At 35.4% G+C, this 17,135-nt stretch overlaps 1 protein-coding gene across 1 annotated transcript in view; it reads right to left on the bottom strand.

Annotated features, from left to right (window-relative positions):
- Positions 1-17,135, bottom strand: part of LOC107686387 (importin-11) — a 169,014-nt gene that overhangs the window by 10,003 nt on the left and 141,876 nt on the right. Inside the window, exons 28-29 of the mRNA XM_016483355.1 lie at positions 11,485-11,580; positions 10,519-10,603 (exon numbers count right to left, since the gene is read on the bottom strand). Coding sequence (XP_016338841.1) covers positions 10,519-10,603; positions 11,485-11,580 — 181 coding nt within the window. The remainder of the gene's footprint in view (positions 1-10,518; positions 10,604-11,484; positions 11,581-17,135) is intronic.

Raw genomic sequence — 17,135 nt, 5'->3', positions numbered from 1 at the left:
CATAAACACATTTCATTACACCAAATACACAAAATAATGTTCTTTTTAGCAACATCACATGACCCCTTTAAGGAAGAAGGCACTCCGAAAAGGAACTTTGAAGTATTATTCTGAGCAAAGCCAGTGCTATAAAGCAAGAGAGGTCTCTGGAAGAAATCCTGCCCGAGCTGCTGTGAACTTTTAATGGATTTACACCAAATGAATAAAGTAAAAAACTTTGAAGACCAGATGAGTAAATGCCAATAAAGTCAACTGTACTCAAAATTAAAGGCAGTCATCTATATTTAAACTTAACTGGACCCTTGAATATTAATAATGCCATGATTTTTTTCAGTTCCTCTTTTGAGGTAAAAAAAAGAAAAAAGAAAAATAATGAGCCATATTCATGAAACACTTTACTAATTTCTGTTTAAATCATTCATAAATCCATTCTTTTGTAAACTGTCCCACTGATTTGAATGTAATAATTTCTGCAAGAATGGTTTTACATATGATATCCAAAGGAATTTATTCCGCTTGTTTCATAAATAAAGCCCAAAGCGAGATTTGAGGCAGTCAATTTTCATACTTTATGAATAATTATTTTAAAAAAAGTCACAGTTTGCAGAAGTCTTGCCTCTTCTCATTAATGTTTGTAACACGTATGATTAATAATAATAGTAGTTGTAGCAATAGTAGTAAGTAGTTTGAGTTATTAGGAAGACATTTTTGGTTTGGTATTCATGATGGGACACTGATGTGACTGCAGAAGAAATAAAAAAACCATACTTATAAAAATACTTCTAACCTAAAAGAGGTTTGTCAGTCTCAAGTAAACAACAAAAACAAAATTCATTTATGTACATTTGGAAAATAAAAGCCATTAGAGAAAATTGGATTATGGGCTCTCTCTCATATGGCCCATGAAGTGTCTATTCCACAAAAGAAAAGATGTCTGAGACTATCACTGCAGTTCCATTTGACACAATCTCAAAAATCACAGTTTCTAATGCTCTACATATAAATCAATGTTCATTTAATTGGTCCTGAGACCTCATGCATAAAAATCTTTGCGGCAGATTTTTTGCATATGCTTGTTTCCAGATTTAGAACCCTCTATTCACACTTTACGAACACTTGTTCAGTTTATGAAGTTAGCAGAAGATTGTGCGTACACATGTATAAACTTTAACCCTCATTCTGTCTCCTGCCCAAAGTAACTAAAATGGAGATTACACCATCTTTTTTATTATGCATAACTTCATCTGCATGTCATTTCCATGTGCGATTTCTGCAATTTAGAAGACCGAGAGCTTGACCTTCAGAAGTCAAAAATATCATGAGCCAGAAATGTTTTTCATATACATTACATTTATATTAATTTAGCCAATTAATATTAATGTAATAATGGACTAAATATGAACTAATTATTATCTTCACAAGGTCAATCTTTACAATTTATGAATATAATAAAAAAATAATTTAATATTCAAAATATAATGAAGCTAGATTTTTTTCTTAAATACTGATGTGTACTGAAATAGTATATACATTTTTTGATGCCCAACTGTGCATTCAAAAACCTAAAGCGAATTGTATGCCCACTGACTACAGCTGCACATCTCCTGCACTGTAAGGTATTAAAAGCCAATCCATAAATCCATTTTCCAATAGGAAAGGTCAACCCAACTATTTATGTAGATATATTTTCAGGGATGATGGGGCAGCTGTAATTTACTTCCCGGGTTGCCAATAAATCCTACCTCACCTTACAAAGTTGTCTGAAAGCCAGGTTAAGCCCACATTTGCTTACTTTGCACTTCCTCTGGCTCTTAAAATAGACTCTAAATGATATTAATGGTGTGCTTTGCATCCACTTTGCTGGGCTGGTAATGAGGGTGTGGGTGAGGGAGTGGATCAAAGAGATGGAGCCATGCTTCATGAATTTCTAATTAGAGTTTTAGGCATCATCAAGTCACTCAAAGAGGCCGTGGACTAAATGAGAGAACGGCGCTTTCCCATACAAATCGCACATCAGTAATTCAGAATCAACCATCATCCTCTTCTGTGAGGGACATTGTCTTCTTCTGTCTTCTTGACAAGCAATGGGTTTTCTTTAATCTGTTGGGTCACACAGAAGTGAAAGGAGTCACGGGTGGCCCTACTTGGGCCAGTGACTTTAATATCTCTGGCTGACAGATGTGTCACAGCACCGGCTCATTTAATAATGAGGGGAATTCTCAAAGTGAGGGGCTGCTGTAGGCTTTGGAGAGGAAGCTGCTTGTCACAATGTTGTATCCTAGTAATCACAGCATGTTTAATGTGGGGTCAATGACACAAATGGTGAATTGCAGACATTTTTTTCCAATGGTAAATCACATGTCATGAGGCTGTTATATATTTCATCCATTAAGTTAAACTAATAACAGAACTGGAGCTGGATTCACAAAATAGAATAGAACAAAATTCTTCTTAACTTCATTCTTAAGTTAGAAAAAAAAAAAATTAGCAGTTAAGAATATTTTGAATTCCCAAAAAACATTCTTAAGAGGCCATTCACACAGAATGCATTTTTGTGGTTAAAAACGCGAGACTTAGGGCAGTGGCCAAAAAAAACAAAAAAAGTAAATCACATGTCATGAGGCTGTTATATATTTCATCCATTAAGTTAAACTAATAACAGAACTGGAGCTGGATTCACAAAATAGAATAGAACAAAATTCTTCTTAACTTCATTCTTAAGTTAGAAAAAAAAAAAATTAGCAGTTAAGAATATTTTGAATTCCCAAAAAACATTCGCCATTCGCCATTCACACAGAATGCATTTTTGTGGTTAAAAACGCGAGACTTAGGGCAGTGGCCAAAAAAACAAAAACAAGGTCAGAGACAAGTTTTATTAAAAAATAACAACTTTTTACTTGAGTGCCATGCTTTTTTTAAGAATGCTGTGTAAAACACATCCATCTAGTACATGTCTACATAGAAAAAAATAATAATGTAAAAGCAGCACGATGGATGTAAAAATGCATTATATGCGAACGGCCCCAAAGAATGTTGTTTTTGTCTTTATTTTTAAGACAATCATTGTACTAACTTCCAACTTGACTTAAATATACAAAGGTAAGATGTTTATTCAAATATTAAGCATTGTAATACTATACATATTAGTGTATAAATATGAGGTGACACCAGTTATTGATAATGTAAACAATGATTGCTCATGATTATACTTGATGTGAAGTTGTTCAAGAATTTAACATTCTTACAAACTATTTTCTAACTAACTTCTTAAGATGTTTGTGAATCCAGCCCCTGGTGTTATCAGAAACTGGTAAAATCACTTCTGGGACACTACAGTTCTGGTTTACTAAAATAAGACAGCAAATAGTCTTGGTGGTTTAACTCGGAGAGATTAATGACAGGAAGACTTTGCAATTTTACCCTTTGTGCAATAAAACTGTATCCCTGTATTGATCAGCTTTAATCCCACTTGTAATCAAATTGTCTGTGTAAGCATAAGTCTGGCAATATTGTACATAAAACAGTTCAATATAACAAAAGATAAGTGCATCTCTCTTCACATATCGAAAATGGATATCACTTCTGGGAAGAGATCCACTGAAACCATGTCAAAATTAATTCAGCATATCATAAAATATAATCTGGATACAAGCCACAGCCAAAGCTAATCAGGCCTTTTCAAAGGTCTAGATGAAATTAAAATTCAAGATTTAACACCCGTATTTGAAAATTCTCAAGACTAAATATACCCATGAAGCAGGAGATTACAAAAGGTCAAAATTAGCATTTCTCTGCTACTACAGAAACAAGACATTACAAACTGAAAACAATTACTTAACCTGACAGAAAAACGTAGATACAATAATTGTTTATCAATTGCAGTAGGTATGTGATCGTAAGGTAAGCAGTGCGAATGGTAGTCTTTTGATTTTCACATGCTAAAATTATGCACTGTTTGCTAGATTAAGGTGACAACTTTTATAATCTATATAAAATAGAAATATATAAATCATAGAATAATACATTAATAAACATAAAAGACTGTCACATAAATTAAAAAATGTACTTAAAACTGAATGAATGAATTTTTGTCACATGACAAAAAAATACCCACTGTTTAAAGAGGGCAACACAACTCTTCCCATTCTCCCCATAAGCCATTTAGCAGATGCATTTTCAGCCAATGCTTATTTGCTAATTACAGGAAAACTTCCCTCGGAGTAATCTGAGATTAAGAGTCAGTCGTGACTCTGGCGGAAACACTCTGCTGAGAGCTGCTCACTGGATACCAGAGACTCAGTCTGTCACCAAATAATTAAAAACACCCTGTAAATAACTCGACAAATGCAAGAAAACATACGAAAGAGACCTATCTTGCATGATACTTCCAACAGATGAAGCAAAAATGTGTCCGACACCACTTATCAACTTGTCTCAAAGCACCACTGACACAATCCTCTCCAGTCACTTGAGGAAAGAGAGGCACTGCTCGATCCTAAGAGGCAGCTCTAGAGGACTCTAACGCGTGGCCACGTAAAACAGAAGAGAGGAGAGAACGCTTGAGAGGGTTCTCAGTGTGGTCCTATCAACAAACTGAAGGTTAAGCTGTCTGAGATGTGCTGAGAGCTCTTCATTTAGGTGTGGAAAAGGTCAGAGACCTTTAAAACTGTTGCATGTAACCACAGAATATTCTGGAAAGAAAAACAAACACTGTAAATAAATGGTGACAACCAAGATCGTCTAAATAAAATTTAATTCACAATGAATGTTGATTGGAAACAAACTAATTTCCCTGATGTATTTAAATGACTAGGACTACAATCTAAGCTTTTTAATGTAATATTCCACAGAAGAAGAAAAAAAGCATATGGTTTGGAATGACATGAGGGTGTGTAAACAAATGACAAAAGTTTCATACAAGAGAACTCTGATACCCAACACAAAAGTCACTAGGTCCATCAAAAGATAAAATATCCCAAGGACAAAATGTCCACTTCAGTCTTACTAAACGTTATTCTCCACTGAAGAAATGTCTGCGCTTCAAAAGCAGTATGAATATCTTTTTCTACCACATGCCATATTCCTCCCTCTTGCTGCCCAGTCAAAATTACCATATTACTATTATGATGTGATAACAATTGCATAATAATCTAATTAGACTAAGACAGAGAGCTGGGTTGAAAGACTTTATAGGCAGACTAGAGAAAGCTGTCATTATTTCAGAACTAGAGTATTTTATGTGATTGCCAAAAAAAATAAAATAAAAAAATAAATAAATCTTGAGCTATCTGAATACATTATTGAAGACTGTCTAGTGTAGACTGTAAAATTGTGGTTTCTAATTTGGGTTTGATTCTCTCAATAATAGCATGCAAATACATCCAGCTAATATGTTAACATTAATGATCTGGGAAATTAAACCACCCCATAAAATATTTGAATGCACGACATGCATGATATCAAGTGATAGCAATTCCACCAAACCAAAGATAAAAGAAAACCCCTTCACAGGTTCATTCCTCTCAATAATATGCCAATGCCACTGGCTAAGTTACACTAGAAAAGACTATGATTTGTTTTGGAGTCAGTAAGATTATTATTTTTTAATTAATACTTTTATTTAGCAAGGACGGATTTAATTGACTGCAATGCTTTTTAACAGTACCGTAGGCTAGATCTAAACAAGGCCATAAAATATTGAAATGCAGATGATATCAAGTGCCAATAATTTCAAAACAATCACATTATTTCCAAACCAAACAAAAACAAGGAAAACCCCCCACCACAGGGTAATGAGAAGTGAAAAATTAAAAGCGTGTGAAATGAGGAGCGTTTTGCTCAGAGCAGCATTAAATAAAAAGACTTAACAAGCTAACTGAATCTGGCACACCCTGGGATTCACGGGCAATAAATCAGAGAGGAATGTGCTTATTAAATAGATGGATCCGTTATGCAAAATCGCATCCCGGAAAGCAACCGGTTTTGATTCAGTATTTTTGTTTGGATTGACCTTCAAACCCTGGAGCACACAAACCAATAATGAGAGAAGCCAGGCACTGACAAGAGAAAAAGGAGGCAGGGATGAGCCTCAGTATAGAGTTTGACTATGACAGAAACACTAATGCAAGAGGCAGCATCAACGATAACAGATTAGGCATGTTTAAAGTAATCAAGAACGGACTAATCCACTTCAAATAAATAGCCTTGGGACACTATATGATGTCTTGGAAGATACTTGTCAGTATGAATGAATGTAAGCAAAACCATCTTCTTAATTACACTTTATATTTACTTTCACTGAGTCCGGATAAAATACAAAAACTATGGCGCTTTATTGTAAATTGCAAAGTATGTCGGAGAAAAACGAGAGCAAACTGCCTATAAAACAACAATGTGAAACCATTTCAGTTCTATTTCTTTTTATAATGGCAATGAGAAACACTGCACATCAGTTGCAACACAATGACAGGTTGACCAGTTTTGAAAACAAGGTTAAACAAGGTTAACGTCACCCCTATTCCAGAACTGTCCTGCTGTCTTAAGTCGCTGGCACCAATTTCATACGGGAACGACTGCACAAATTTCACCCTGTCCGTAACATCATGACAGTTTGGTGGTTAATGGCTCCGATGATTTGAAATAAACCTTTTAAAATCTAAACCTGCATTCATGCTGGGAGAAGTGATAAAAAAGGACATTTTTCCTTTTAATCCATTTTGTGCATCATTAACCAGGAGGAACTTACACCTTCCCTGTGTCAGGGCAGATTTGTAGCGTAATACATCTCTTTGACTTTATCTACTGACTGTTTGGCACCCCACCGCCTGTTATGTGCGGACTGATCGCACACTGTGTCCATTTCCTCCATTGCTTTCCTCTTTCAATGCAACTTGCACGCCGATGCTCTGGCAAAACGGCTCTGAACACAGTACTACTTTCTGCAGGAAAAGTAACGTAATTCAATACACCGCTGCTTTTGTGCACTGCCGTGTGGAAGTGTTCCAGGTATGTGTCTGTTCAGTAAAGGCAAAACAAAACAAAACAAATCACAAGCTTATTTGAGTCCAATGATCTGTGGTTACCTCATGTTAACTAGATAATAACCTGATAATCTCATTCCTCCTACTTGAAGCATTTCAGTCTTTCAGGAGACGTAGGTGTGAGGTTTAGTTATTAGGGATGAATAATTTGGTTATTTTGTCTACTTGAGCACTTGACAGACAAATCAACACAGTATTTCAGAGGTGCTGGTGTCTATCTGCAATTGTTTAATTGTTGGTCAATGGATGTCTTTGTTTTTCTATGTAAACATAAGCTAGACAGATGTGTCTGATCGCTACTACTGTGTCTTGCATCACTGGACCTGGTACTCAGATGCCTTTCATGCAGTGTGTAATGAAGCTGTATGTGAAAATTGTAAAGCTCCCAAATGAAAGAATCGACTCTGAACAGCCTAAACGAGTCGTCAGTACGACTTTGAATCCCATTTTTGTGATGGCTACACATCACGGGGTAACACATTTACATAATGCCCATCTGTGTTCTATGTTGGCCGGCCGCGAATGACTTGACCCGCCCTCAAACACTTCATTTTACTGATGACTACTTCTCTAATCTCGGGGAGTTCAATGCGGGATTCACAAAGCGCTTGGTCTTGAAAGATGGCTCAGTACCCACTTTATTTGGCCCAGCTGACTCCACTGAACCTTTGAATCCCATTTTTGTGATGGCTACACATCACGGGGTAACACATTTACATAATGCCCATCTGTGTTCTATGTTGGCCGGCCGCGAATGACTTGACCCGCCCTCAAACACTTCATTTTACTGACGACTGCTTCTCTAATCTCGGGGAGTTCAATGCGGGATTCACAAAGCGCTTGCTCTTGAAAGATGGCTCAGTACCCACTTTATTTGGCCCAGCTGACTCCACTGAACCACAACCTCTAAGTATGATAAATAATAGATGTTTATATTTTCTATTGTGCGTTAAAAATATGGAACTATGGCGATGGGCGTTTCGTTTCTGACAACAACCTGTAAGTATGATAAATAATAGATGTTTATATTTTCTATTGTGCTTTAAAAATATGGAACTATGGCGATGGGCGTTTCGTTTCTGACAAGCGCTGTACGTGGTAGACCAATCACAACAGGCTGGGCCATCTGACCAATCAGAGCAGAGTAGGCTCATGGAAAGGAGGGGATTAGAGAGACTGAATCTTAGAACTGCTTCGAACAAATTTTGTTTGAGAATCGTTGGAAATGAGGTGATATTATTGAGAAACCATCTCAACATTTTGAGAAAATGAAAGCATTGTTTGACCTTGCATGCATGTAAACCTATTGTAAGGAGACTTAAAAATGGCATAATAGGGGCACTTTGAAGAATTTAAGTTATAATAAAATGTTCAAAAAAGTTTAAAACAAAAATTGAAAATAAGTGTAAAAATAATGTCAAAATTTAAAAGAAAGTTTGTTTGTTTATTTGTTTTGATATTATTGAGAAACCATCTCAACATTTTGAGAAAATGAAAGCATTGTTTGACCTTGCATGCATGTAAACCTATTGTAAGGAGACTTAAAAATGGCATAATAGGGGCACTTTGAAGAATTTAAGTTATAATAAAATGTTCAAAAAACTTTAAAACAAAAATTGAAAATAAGTGTAAAAATAATGTCAAAATTTAAAAGAAAGTTTGTTTATTTGTTTGTTCACTCCAAAAAGAAAACTGTCATCCTCATAATGTTGGTAACCTAACAGTTGATGGTGATTTCAATAGTATTTTTCCCCCCTCCATACTATGTCAATGGCTACCGTCAATTGTTGGTTCAATCAATATTCTTCAAAATATCTTCTTTTGTGCTCAACAGAGGATAGAAACTCATACAGGTTTAAAACAACTTAAGGTGAGTAAATGCGAAAACATGTTCTATGTGAAATACTTTTTTTTTGTGTTAATGTGTCTAAAACACAAAGCCTAAAAAGCATCTGTGTTGTGATGCTGTGAACGCTTTGGCTCTGATCTACATGTCACCGGCTATAGTACTGATGCAAACTGTAGTTTGCAAAGGCAAGGTATCATCAAAAACAGCACTGTATTCAATTAAAAATATTTAAATTAAACTTTTGCAGAATGTTTTGAAGAAAAAGTCAATTGTGTTTTGATTAGTCACTGATGTCATTTTCAAGTACTCTGGTATTGAGCTTTATCCCATGTCACTCTCTAACAAAAAAACATTGTCATATAAGACCACTGAGAAAAGGTTGTGACTTACAAACACAAAAATGTACTTAATTTCAAACCAGCTACCAGCTGAATGTATCAAATCCCACCAGGACCTTTTCATCATACAGACAATTAAGATAAATGACTCACTTAAAACCGCTCGAACATGCTTTTGAACTACTGCACTTCACAGTTCATTTGCTAATTTTCAGTCGTTGTTTGAAAGCTATTGTTGTTGGCAGATTTTCTATCAGAAGTGCCACTCAGATGAAACATGCTCATGTGGGTGTCACACAAAAATAACATTAGGAAAAGACAGACTGAGATTTCATGACAATCCTCTCCAGAACACTGCAATGGCATTTTATTCTCTCACTATTGTTTTTATCTAAACACTTCTGGTGAGACGGTTCCCATAAAAAAAGAAGAGAAACACAAAAACAACAACAAACCACAGTTTGCCACCCACGAGTCAGTACTTTTCCAACACCGTTCATTTAAAACCTATTCATAAACAAACGGTAACACTTTATAATAAAGTTCCATTTGTTAACATTAGTTAACTACATTATTAAACATGAATTAACAATTACAAATACTGCTAAAGAATTTATTCATCTTAGTTAATGTTAATTTCAGCATTTTCTAATACATCATTCAAATCAAAAGTTGTGTCTTAATATTTAAAGGACCTGAGCTGACATGAACAATGAACAGTGAACTAACATTAACAAAGATTACAAATACTGTAACAACTGTATTGCTCGTTAATTAATGCTAGTTGATATATTAACTTATTAACATTCGCTTATGGGACCTTAGTGTCACCAAATAAATTGTATGTACAAATTGTGAGGAAATGCAGTAATTCTCTGTATCTCTGTAAAGAAACCGCAAACATACAGTCAAGATTATATTGTTAAAATAGCAGTTACTGATATTGGCCTCAAATTAATCTAACTGGTGCACCTACATTAATGCATACATAGTATTTACTGTGCCAGAACCACAGCGACACACAAACAATTTGAACCTTTAACCCCCTACATGTTAGGTAGGATGATCGTCAATCTTGATCATGAGAAATTGATTTCTTTAGATGAAACACTTTTTGACCTGTTAGTTTGTGAACTGAAGTAGCAATGCAGTCAATTCAATTTGTCCAATCAGTTGTAATGTACTATACCAGCATCCATTATATCTCATCAATAACAGCCATTTTGGTGGCATGTGTCATCAATAGGAGCGTGTAACACCTGTGACCTTTGAGCCGGGGTAAAACACTCACCAGTTTCCTCCTCTTGTCCTGTTCTGTTGGGGGTTCCTCGTCATCTGTCAGCTTTGGCTCTTCAAAGTGGCTCATCAGCATGCAGCTAGAGGACAGGCAGCCAGAGAGAGAGTGTAAGGTCGTGAAGCATGTGTGCGTGTAAAAAGAGCGAGTGCAAAGTAGAGAAATTACATTCATGTTACACTTCATTTCTAAAATGTGCCACTTTTCTCCAGCAGCTGTGTAATCTCTCACTCCATTTATGAATACTCTTTTGACACCCCACTAAAGTATGTATGAGGCAGGTTGTGCATCCATCCTGCCAAGAAATGATAAAATGCCTTAGGAGGTGAACTTAAGGGTATAGCACCATATCCTGAAGTCATGAAATATTGTCTGCCCCGCAGTATCATTCACATTTCATGACCAGCTTACATACAACACAAACCTATACATAAAAACAAATATACTGTATACTGATGTGGCATACTAGATTTATATTAATTTTATATTATTCATTATTATTATTTAATTGATAAGATACAGAATAACATTATACATTAAAATTATAATATATATAATAATATATAAACTATAATATATAACTATAATATATATATATATAAATATATATTATAGTTATTATGTGTGTGTGTATAGACATGTATACACATGCAATATTATATATAACACACACACACATATATATATATATATATATATATATATATATATATATACACACTATATACCTTTACATTGATGTGTTTAAATAATTTTCATGGTTTGTTACTATATAATGTGTAACAAGAAGGCAGAAAACATTGTGACACAGATCACAATCACTTCTCCTAATGCTGAGCATTTGTTTCATGAAACACCTTGTCATGACAGTGTGTGCCCTTGTCCACCATTTTCCAGGTCATTAGGCAGACAAAATGCCTCTATGGAGGAGAAGTGTCATCAAAAAGAGAGAATCAAACTTACTCCTTGAAGGTAGCCGTCTCAGGGTCTTCCGTCATAACATCGTGCAGCGCCTCCACGCAGATGTTAATGATCCCACAGAACTTGTCCTGGATCACGCTGAAAAATGATTGCAGGGGAAAACGTTATTCAGAGAATGAACACATCGTTCCATCATTCACACTCTGAGAGCACGGTGACAGAAAGATGTTTTAAGGTGTCTTCAGAAGCCTGTGAGTAGGGATGTCATAGTGGTAATTTTAGTAGTCGAAAGCAAAGCGAGTGAAATTTCCCAATACTCAGTATCTGTTTTGAAAAGAAATATGCTGTTCAAAGCATTACTTTAGTTAAAAAGTAAACGAAATAAAAGCAATAGTCTTCAAGTATTTCTCAATTAAACTTTATTACCACACCAAAATAGCTATTTCAACAAAGAAATGTCTTTGCATGTGGGCAAATACACACATGAGTGTTCAAAAGCAGTCACCTGTCAGTCTGACAGCGCGTGGGTACAGAGTTGCTACTCAACTAGCTCAACTTTAGAAAGACTGCTATTGTTACTTCTTTTTTTTTTTTTTAGGTTTTCACAGTGAGTTGGTAGCAAAGCACCTGTACTTTTGACATTCGTACCCGTGGGTATTAAGATTTTCAGTCTGGAAAAAAAAAAGCCTTTTTATCCTGGAAATGGCTTGCACTCACAAATACTTTCTGCAAGGGAACAATCTTAAGCTTAAGATAAATACTCAGTCTGACTGACTGTTAAAATCTGAACTACACTCAAGGGACCTGAACATTAGACGGCACATATTATCTGAAGCAGTTACTGCCAATAAATGTGAAGATATTCATTAGATTAAACCCTTAATGCAGCTGCTCTTTATGCTTTCTGTGACAGCAACAGGTAGCCTTTATGAAGGACAATCTCCCCATTTCACAGCCTTGAAGCCATGTCTGACATATAAAAGGAATAGCAGAGCCAAAAATTAAACTTCTGTCATAATTTACAACCTTCATCATGTCATTCCAAAAACATACCGTATGACTTTCTTCTGTGGGACACAAAGGGAGAAGTTTAGACGAATGTCTGAGCTGCTCTAATCTATATAGAGAAAGTGAATGGTGACCAACAGCTGTCAAGCTCCAGTAAGAACAAAAAAAAGGTATCAATACCAATGCTATATTTAGTATTATTTACATACAATTAGACTTGTGCTGGTATTCGGTAATGAGATATATCACGGTAATGAATATGCACGATATTGTTATCTTGGGCACTTCTAAATACGTGAATAATTATATATTACAAATTATTCCGAATTTTGAATGCATTTACCGTATACCGTGATAAAAGCATTAGCAATTAATCGCAACATGAAAATTTGATACCGGCATATCCCTACATACAATTATAGTTTGTATCAATATTTTGAATTTTCTTTTATTTGTACTTTTTTTGGTATTCATTTTATTTTCACTTTAACTGTTTTTTTTTTAATTAGTTTTTTTATACATAGTTTTAATATAACTACTTGGGTTTTTTATTTTTGTTCAAGTTTTAAATTTAGTTCAGTTTTTATTTATTTACAGTTGGTAATTTTAGTCCTTCAATTAAAACTAAACAAAATTAAAAAGTGTTGCCAGCTAACTGAAATAAGTTAGTTTATTATTTATACTGTATTTTAGCTTAATTTTTATTTAATTAAAATTTTAATTAATGATAATAACCCTGATTCATACGACTTCTGTCTTCTGAAGCCATACGGCAGGTTTGTGTGAGAAACAGTCTGAAATTTAAATCATTATTCACTGGAAATATTGCTTAACGGCTGTGGTCACAATTCATTTTAATTGGATGTAAAAGAGCAGCTTGGCCATCAGCTATAACTATCTCCTTTTGTGTTCCACGGGAGAAATACAAGACACGCATGTGAGTAAATAATGACATAATTGTCATTTCCGGGTGAATTATCCCTTTAACGATGAAAACATCCTATGGTCTTGAACTTCCCAACACAATTTTCTTCTATAATGTGTTGCATAGGGCTGTCAAAAAAAAAAGAAGTGAATTTCTAATATTCGTCGGATTAAAAAAAAAAAATCCATCAACGTTTTCGCATTCGAATTGTAGGTCTGCGTCAACCGTCAGGCAGCCTTATCAGTGGCACACGAGATGCGATGAGATGTATGTGTCATTGATTGCATTTGAATGCTTTTGTTAGCCTATCCAGTTGAACCCACTGGATGCGGCGCTGCTACGTTGTTCAATTAATATATTGCGGAAAACGAGAGCATCAATGTGGAGATGATGTTGTTTAAGTCAAAACTGAAACCAAGCCGTTCACACAGAATGCACATTTATCACATTTTCTAGAGGGACATCTATCAAGTCGTGTTATTTTATTACGCTTTGAAGAAACGTGCATAATATTTCGCTCGATGCGCCCTCTTGTGGCCTCAGGAGAGAAGCCAAAAGCTTTTTTTCCCCTAACTGAAATTATGCCTTTTAAATTCGAATATAATTCGAATTTTGATAATATTTAAGTAGAAAATTTGAATTTAGTTTTTCAGTCATTTTGACAGCCCTAGTGTGGCAGGGCCAAATTTCTTGTGTTTGGCCCTTTTCATCATGGTCTTCAATATAAACCCTCAATGTCTGATACAAATTGGTTCAGTCGTCACTCAGAGCTGAAACACACAAGATCCCAGACTGTCCACTTAGAACCCTGTAACGATTCTTTCTCCGCCTCGGATCTGTTCACATGCAGTATTCGGTGAAAAGCCAGATAAGGAACGTCAGTCCTAAATCTCAAAAACATTGCTCGGTGAAATGAACTAATCAATACCGTTTCTGAAGCAGCAATCACATCTCTGCTTTGGTGAAATAGAGGAAGATGATGAGGTACTGTTAGCTGCTAAGGGAGAGGGGCACAGCTGATATGACTTAATAACAAGAAATTGGTCAGGAATGAAAGACATGTGGTATGAAATTACGATTGTGATATGACATGTGCTTCCCTATCACCCATAGGCACCCTGGTATTGGGGAACTGAGTGCTTCCTTAATCCAAAACAAGGTTCTCATTTCATTTTATCTGCATTCTCATTCACCTGTAATACATAAAAGTAAAATTCGCTGTATTGCATATGGCTCACCGTTCAAAACTGATGACTGAAAAAAGTTTTGAATAACTCAAAATGTGTCATGCTAAGCATATATTAGAATTTATGAAAAGCCAATTACCGTTTTGCCTGAAGACACCCTGTAAGCCAGTTACAAGCAAACTTGGCTAACACCAAAGCTAGCTAAATATCTACTCAGCTATATATTTAATAAAGTTTACATCTTTAATATTGCTTTTTTTGTAGTATAATACAGGGTAGGGGGCAATCTGATCTCAACCCACCAATATTAGAGCTACAAGAGCTGCACTAGTGACCTATCAAAGATGCACCATATTAAAGATTTCTTATCACACTGCTTGGACCTGAAAAAGAGGCCTGTATGACACATAATGACACCCAAACCAGCACTTTTGGACAATTAAACTTGCAGAACCTTTTTTTTTTTTATATAAAAATAAAAAAGATTTTACAGGATATACATATTAGAAGAATTGCACTCATGTAAGACTACTGTAAAATCAAATAATATTTTTCTCTTTCTCTGTCTTATAATGTTAGTTAAGTTTTCATGCACCAAAAAAAATAAAAATAAAAATCATAATTCAGTATTTCATGATGTTTGACCATCAGAACTTTTTACCTTTAGAATTAACAATAGGTTTTTTTTAGCTACAGTGTCTTAGTCAACACCCTTTGCAATGTGAAATCAGTAACAGTATCAATGAGAATACGTTTTCTTTGCACACAAAAAGTATTCTCGTAGCTTCATAAAATGAAGGTTGAACCGCTGATGTCACATGGACTATTTTATCGATGTCCTTACTACCTTCCTGTGCCTTGAACGTGGTAGTTCCCTTGCTGTCTATGCAGGGTCAGAAAGCTCTTGGATTTCATCAAAAATATCTTAATTTGTGTTCCAAAGATGGACAAAGGTCTTATGGGTTTTTAGAATTTTCATTTTTTGGGTGAACTATCCTTTTAAAGAGCAGAATCTCATGGCAACGCTATTTGATATTTACGTTAAATTAACCTCCGTCTTCATCGTGCAATCCACTAGGCATTCTTTTGAATATGTATTCCAATTGTAATCAAGCAAGCAGCTTGCTCTAAACTGTCTAAATGTTCTGGCAAACTCCAACATCATTATTCCAAAGGCAGCTGGTTGAAAACACTCTGAACAGTTGTGTTTGTGCATGTGTAAAAACGAATACCCAATCTGCATATCCCTCTTCCATTTTTGGCCTGGCTGTATGTGCGGAGATCATTACATCATTATTATCGTCATCTGTTTATTCTGCGCTCTCCAAATGACTGAAGCAGAGACAAATCTGTATCGTTTCATTGCTGTCATCACTGCGGTTATACTTCATTAGGGGGTGAAATTATTTGTGACGTACTGCGCCTCAGAGAAGAAACATTCAGTGCCTTGGGCATTGCTCTGAACCCAAAGGTGTTTATTCAGAGGGAGCCAGAACACAGCAAATAGAATAGTAATGGCAGGATCAGCAAATGCCAATCAAAGCACCCTGAATTCCTGTGAAAATTAATATGCTGGGCCTCATTTCATGCAAGCCTCTCGGCGCCGATAAATATCCTTTCAGGGTCTGCTTTCATAATTTTCTCTGCGCCGTTCAAGTCACACAGATCCAAAGAGAGACGAAAAAGCATCTGAATAAGGATGATTGTTGATTGGCAGAGCACAATTCCTCTCTAAAATAAGTTTGTATATTGCAATATTGTAATACCACAGTCATTAAAATGGCAATTTAAGCCACACCAGACAGGAAAAATCCCTGTCTGGATCAGGGTTAGAAACTTAAGTATATAAATGTTTTTTTTTTTCCCCCAGGACATCTTTACTTTTGATTATGACCAATTTAATGCATCCTTGCTGAATAGAAGTGTTAATTTATTATTATTTTTTCTTCTAAAAACAAAACTGACTCCAAATGTTTGAATGGAAGACTATTTCTATTAGAAAATTATACTCTAGGTCTTTTTGGTGGTTTTTGCTTAGGCATCAGTGTTCAGTTTTAAGATGCTTATTACTCTTCAGCTACAAACTGATTCAGGGTATATACAGGAATCATGGAGTTAAATTTAACCAAAGCACCCTGAATTCCTGTGAAAATTAATATGCTGGGCCTCATTACATGCAAGCCTCTCTGCACCGCTAAATATCCTTTCAAAGACTGCTTTCATAATTTTCACTGCGTCGTTCAGGTCACACGAGTCCAAAGAGAGACGAAAAAGCATCTGAATAAGGATGATTGTTGACTGGCAGAGCACAATTCCTCTCTGAAATAAGTCTGTATATTGCAATATTGTAATACCAGTGTCATTAAAATGACAATTTAAGCCACACCAGACAGAAAAAAAATCCTGTTTGGATCAGGGTCAGAAATTAAAGTGAATTTAAGGGCAAAAAACTAAAAAATACTTTCTATAAATAATATTTTATATAAAGTTTTATTTTTAGCAACCATTACTCCAGGCTTCAGTGTCACATGATCAGAAGTCATCATCTCAGAAAATATTTCTGTGAAAACCAT

This window comes from Sinocyclocheilus anshuiensis, unplaced genomic scaffold (genome assembly GCF_001515605.1).
Source record: "Sinocyclocheilus anshuiensis isolate Anshui unplaced genomic scaffold, SAMN03320099.WGS_v1.1 scaffold1207, whole genome shotgun sequence".
In the NCBI taxonomy this organism is placed as follows: domain Eukaryota; kingdom Metazoa; phylum Chordata; class Actinopteri; order Cypriniformes; family Cyprinidae; genus Sinocyclocheilus; species Sinocyclocheilus anshuiensis.
Note: the sequence above shows the minus strand (reverse complement) of the source record. Positions and strands in the feature narration are given on the sequence as shown.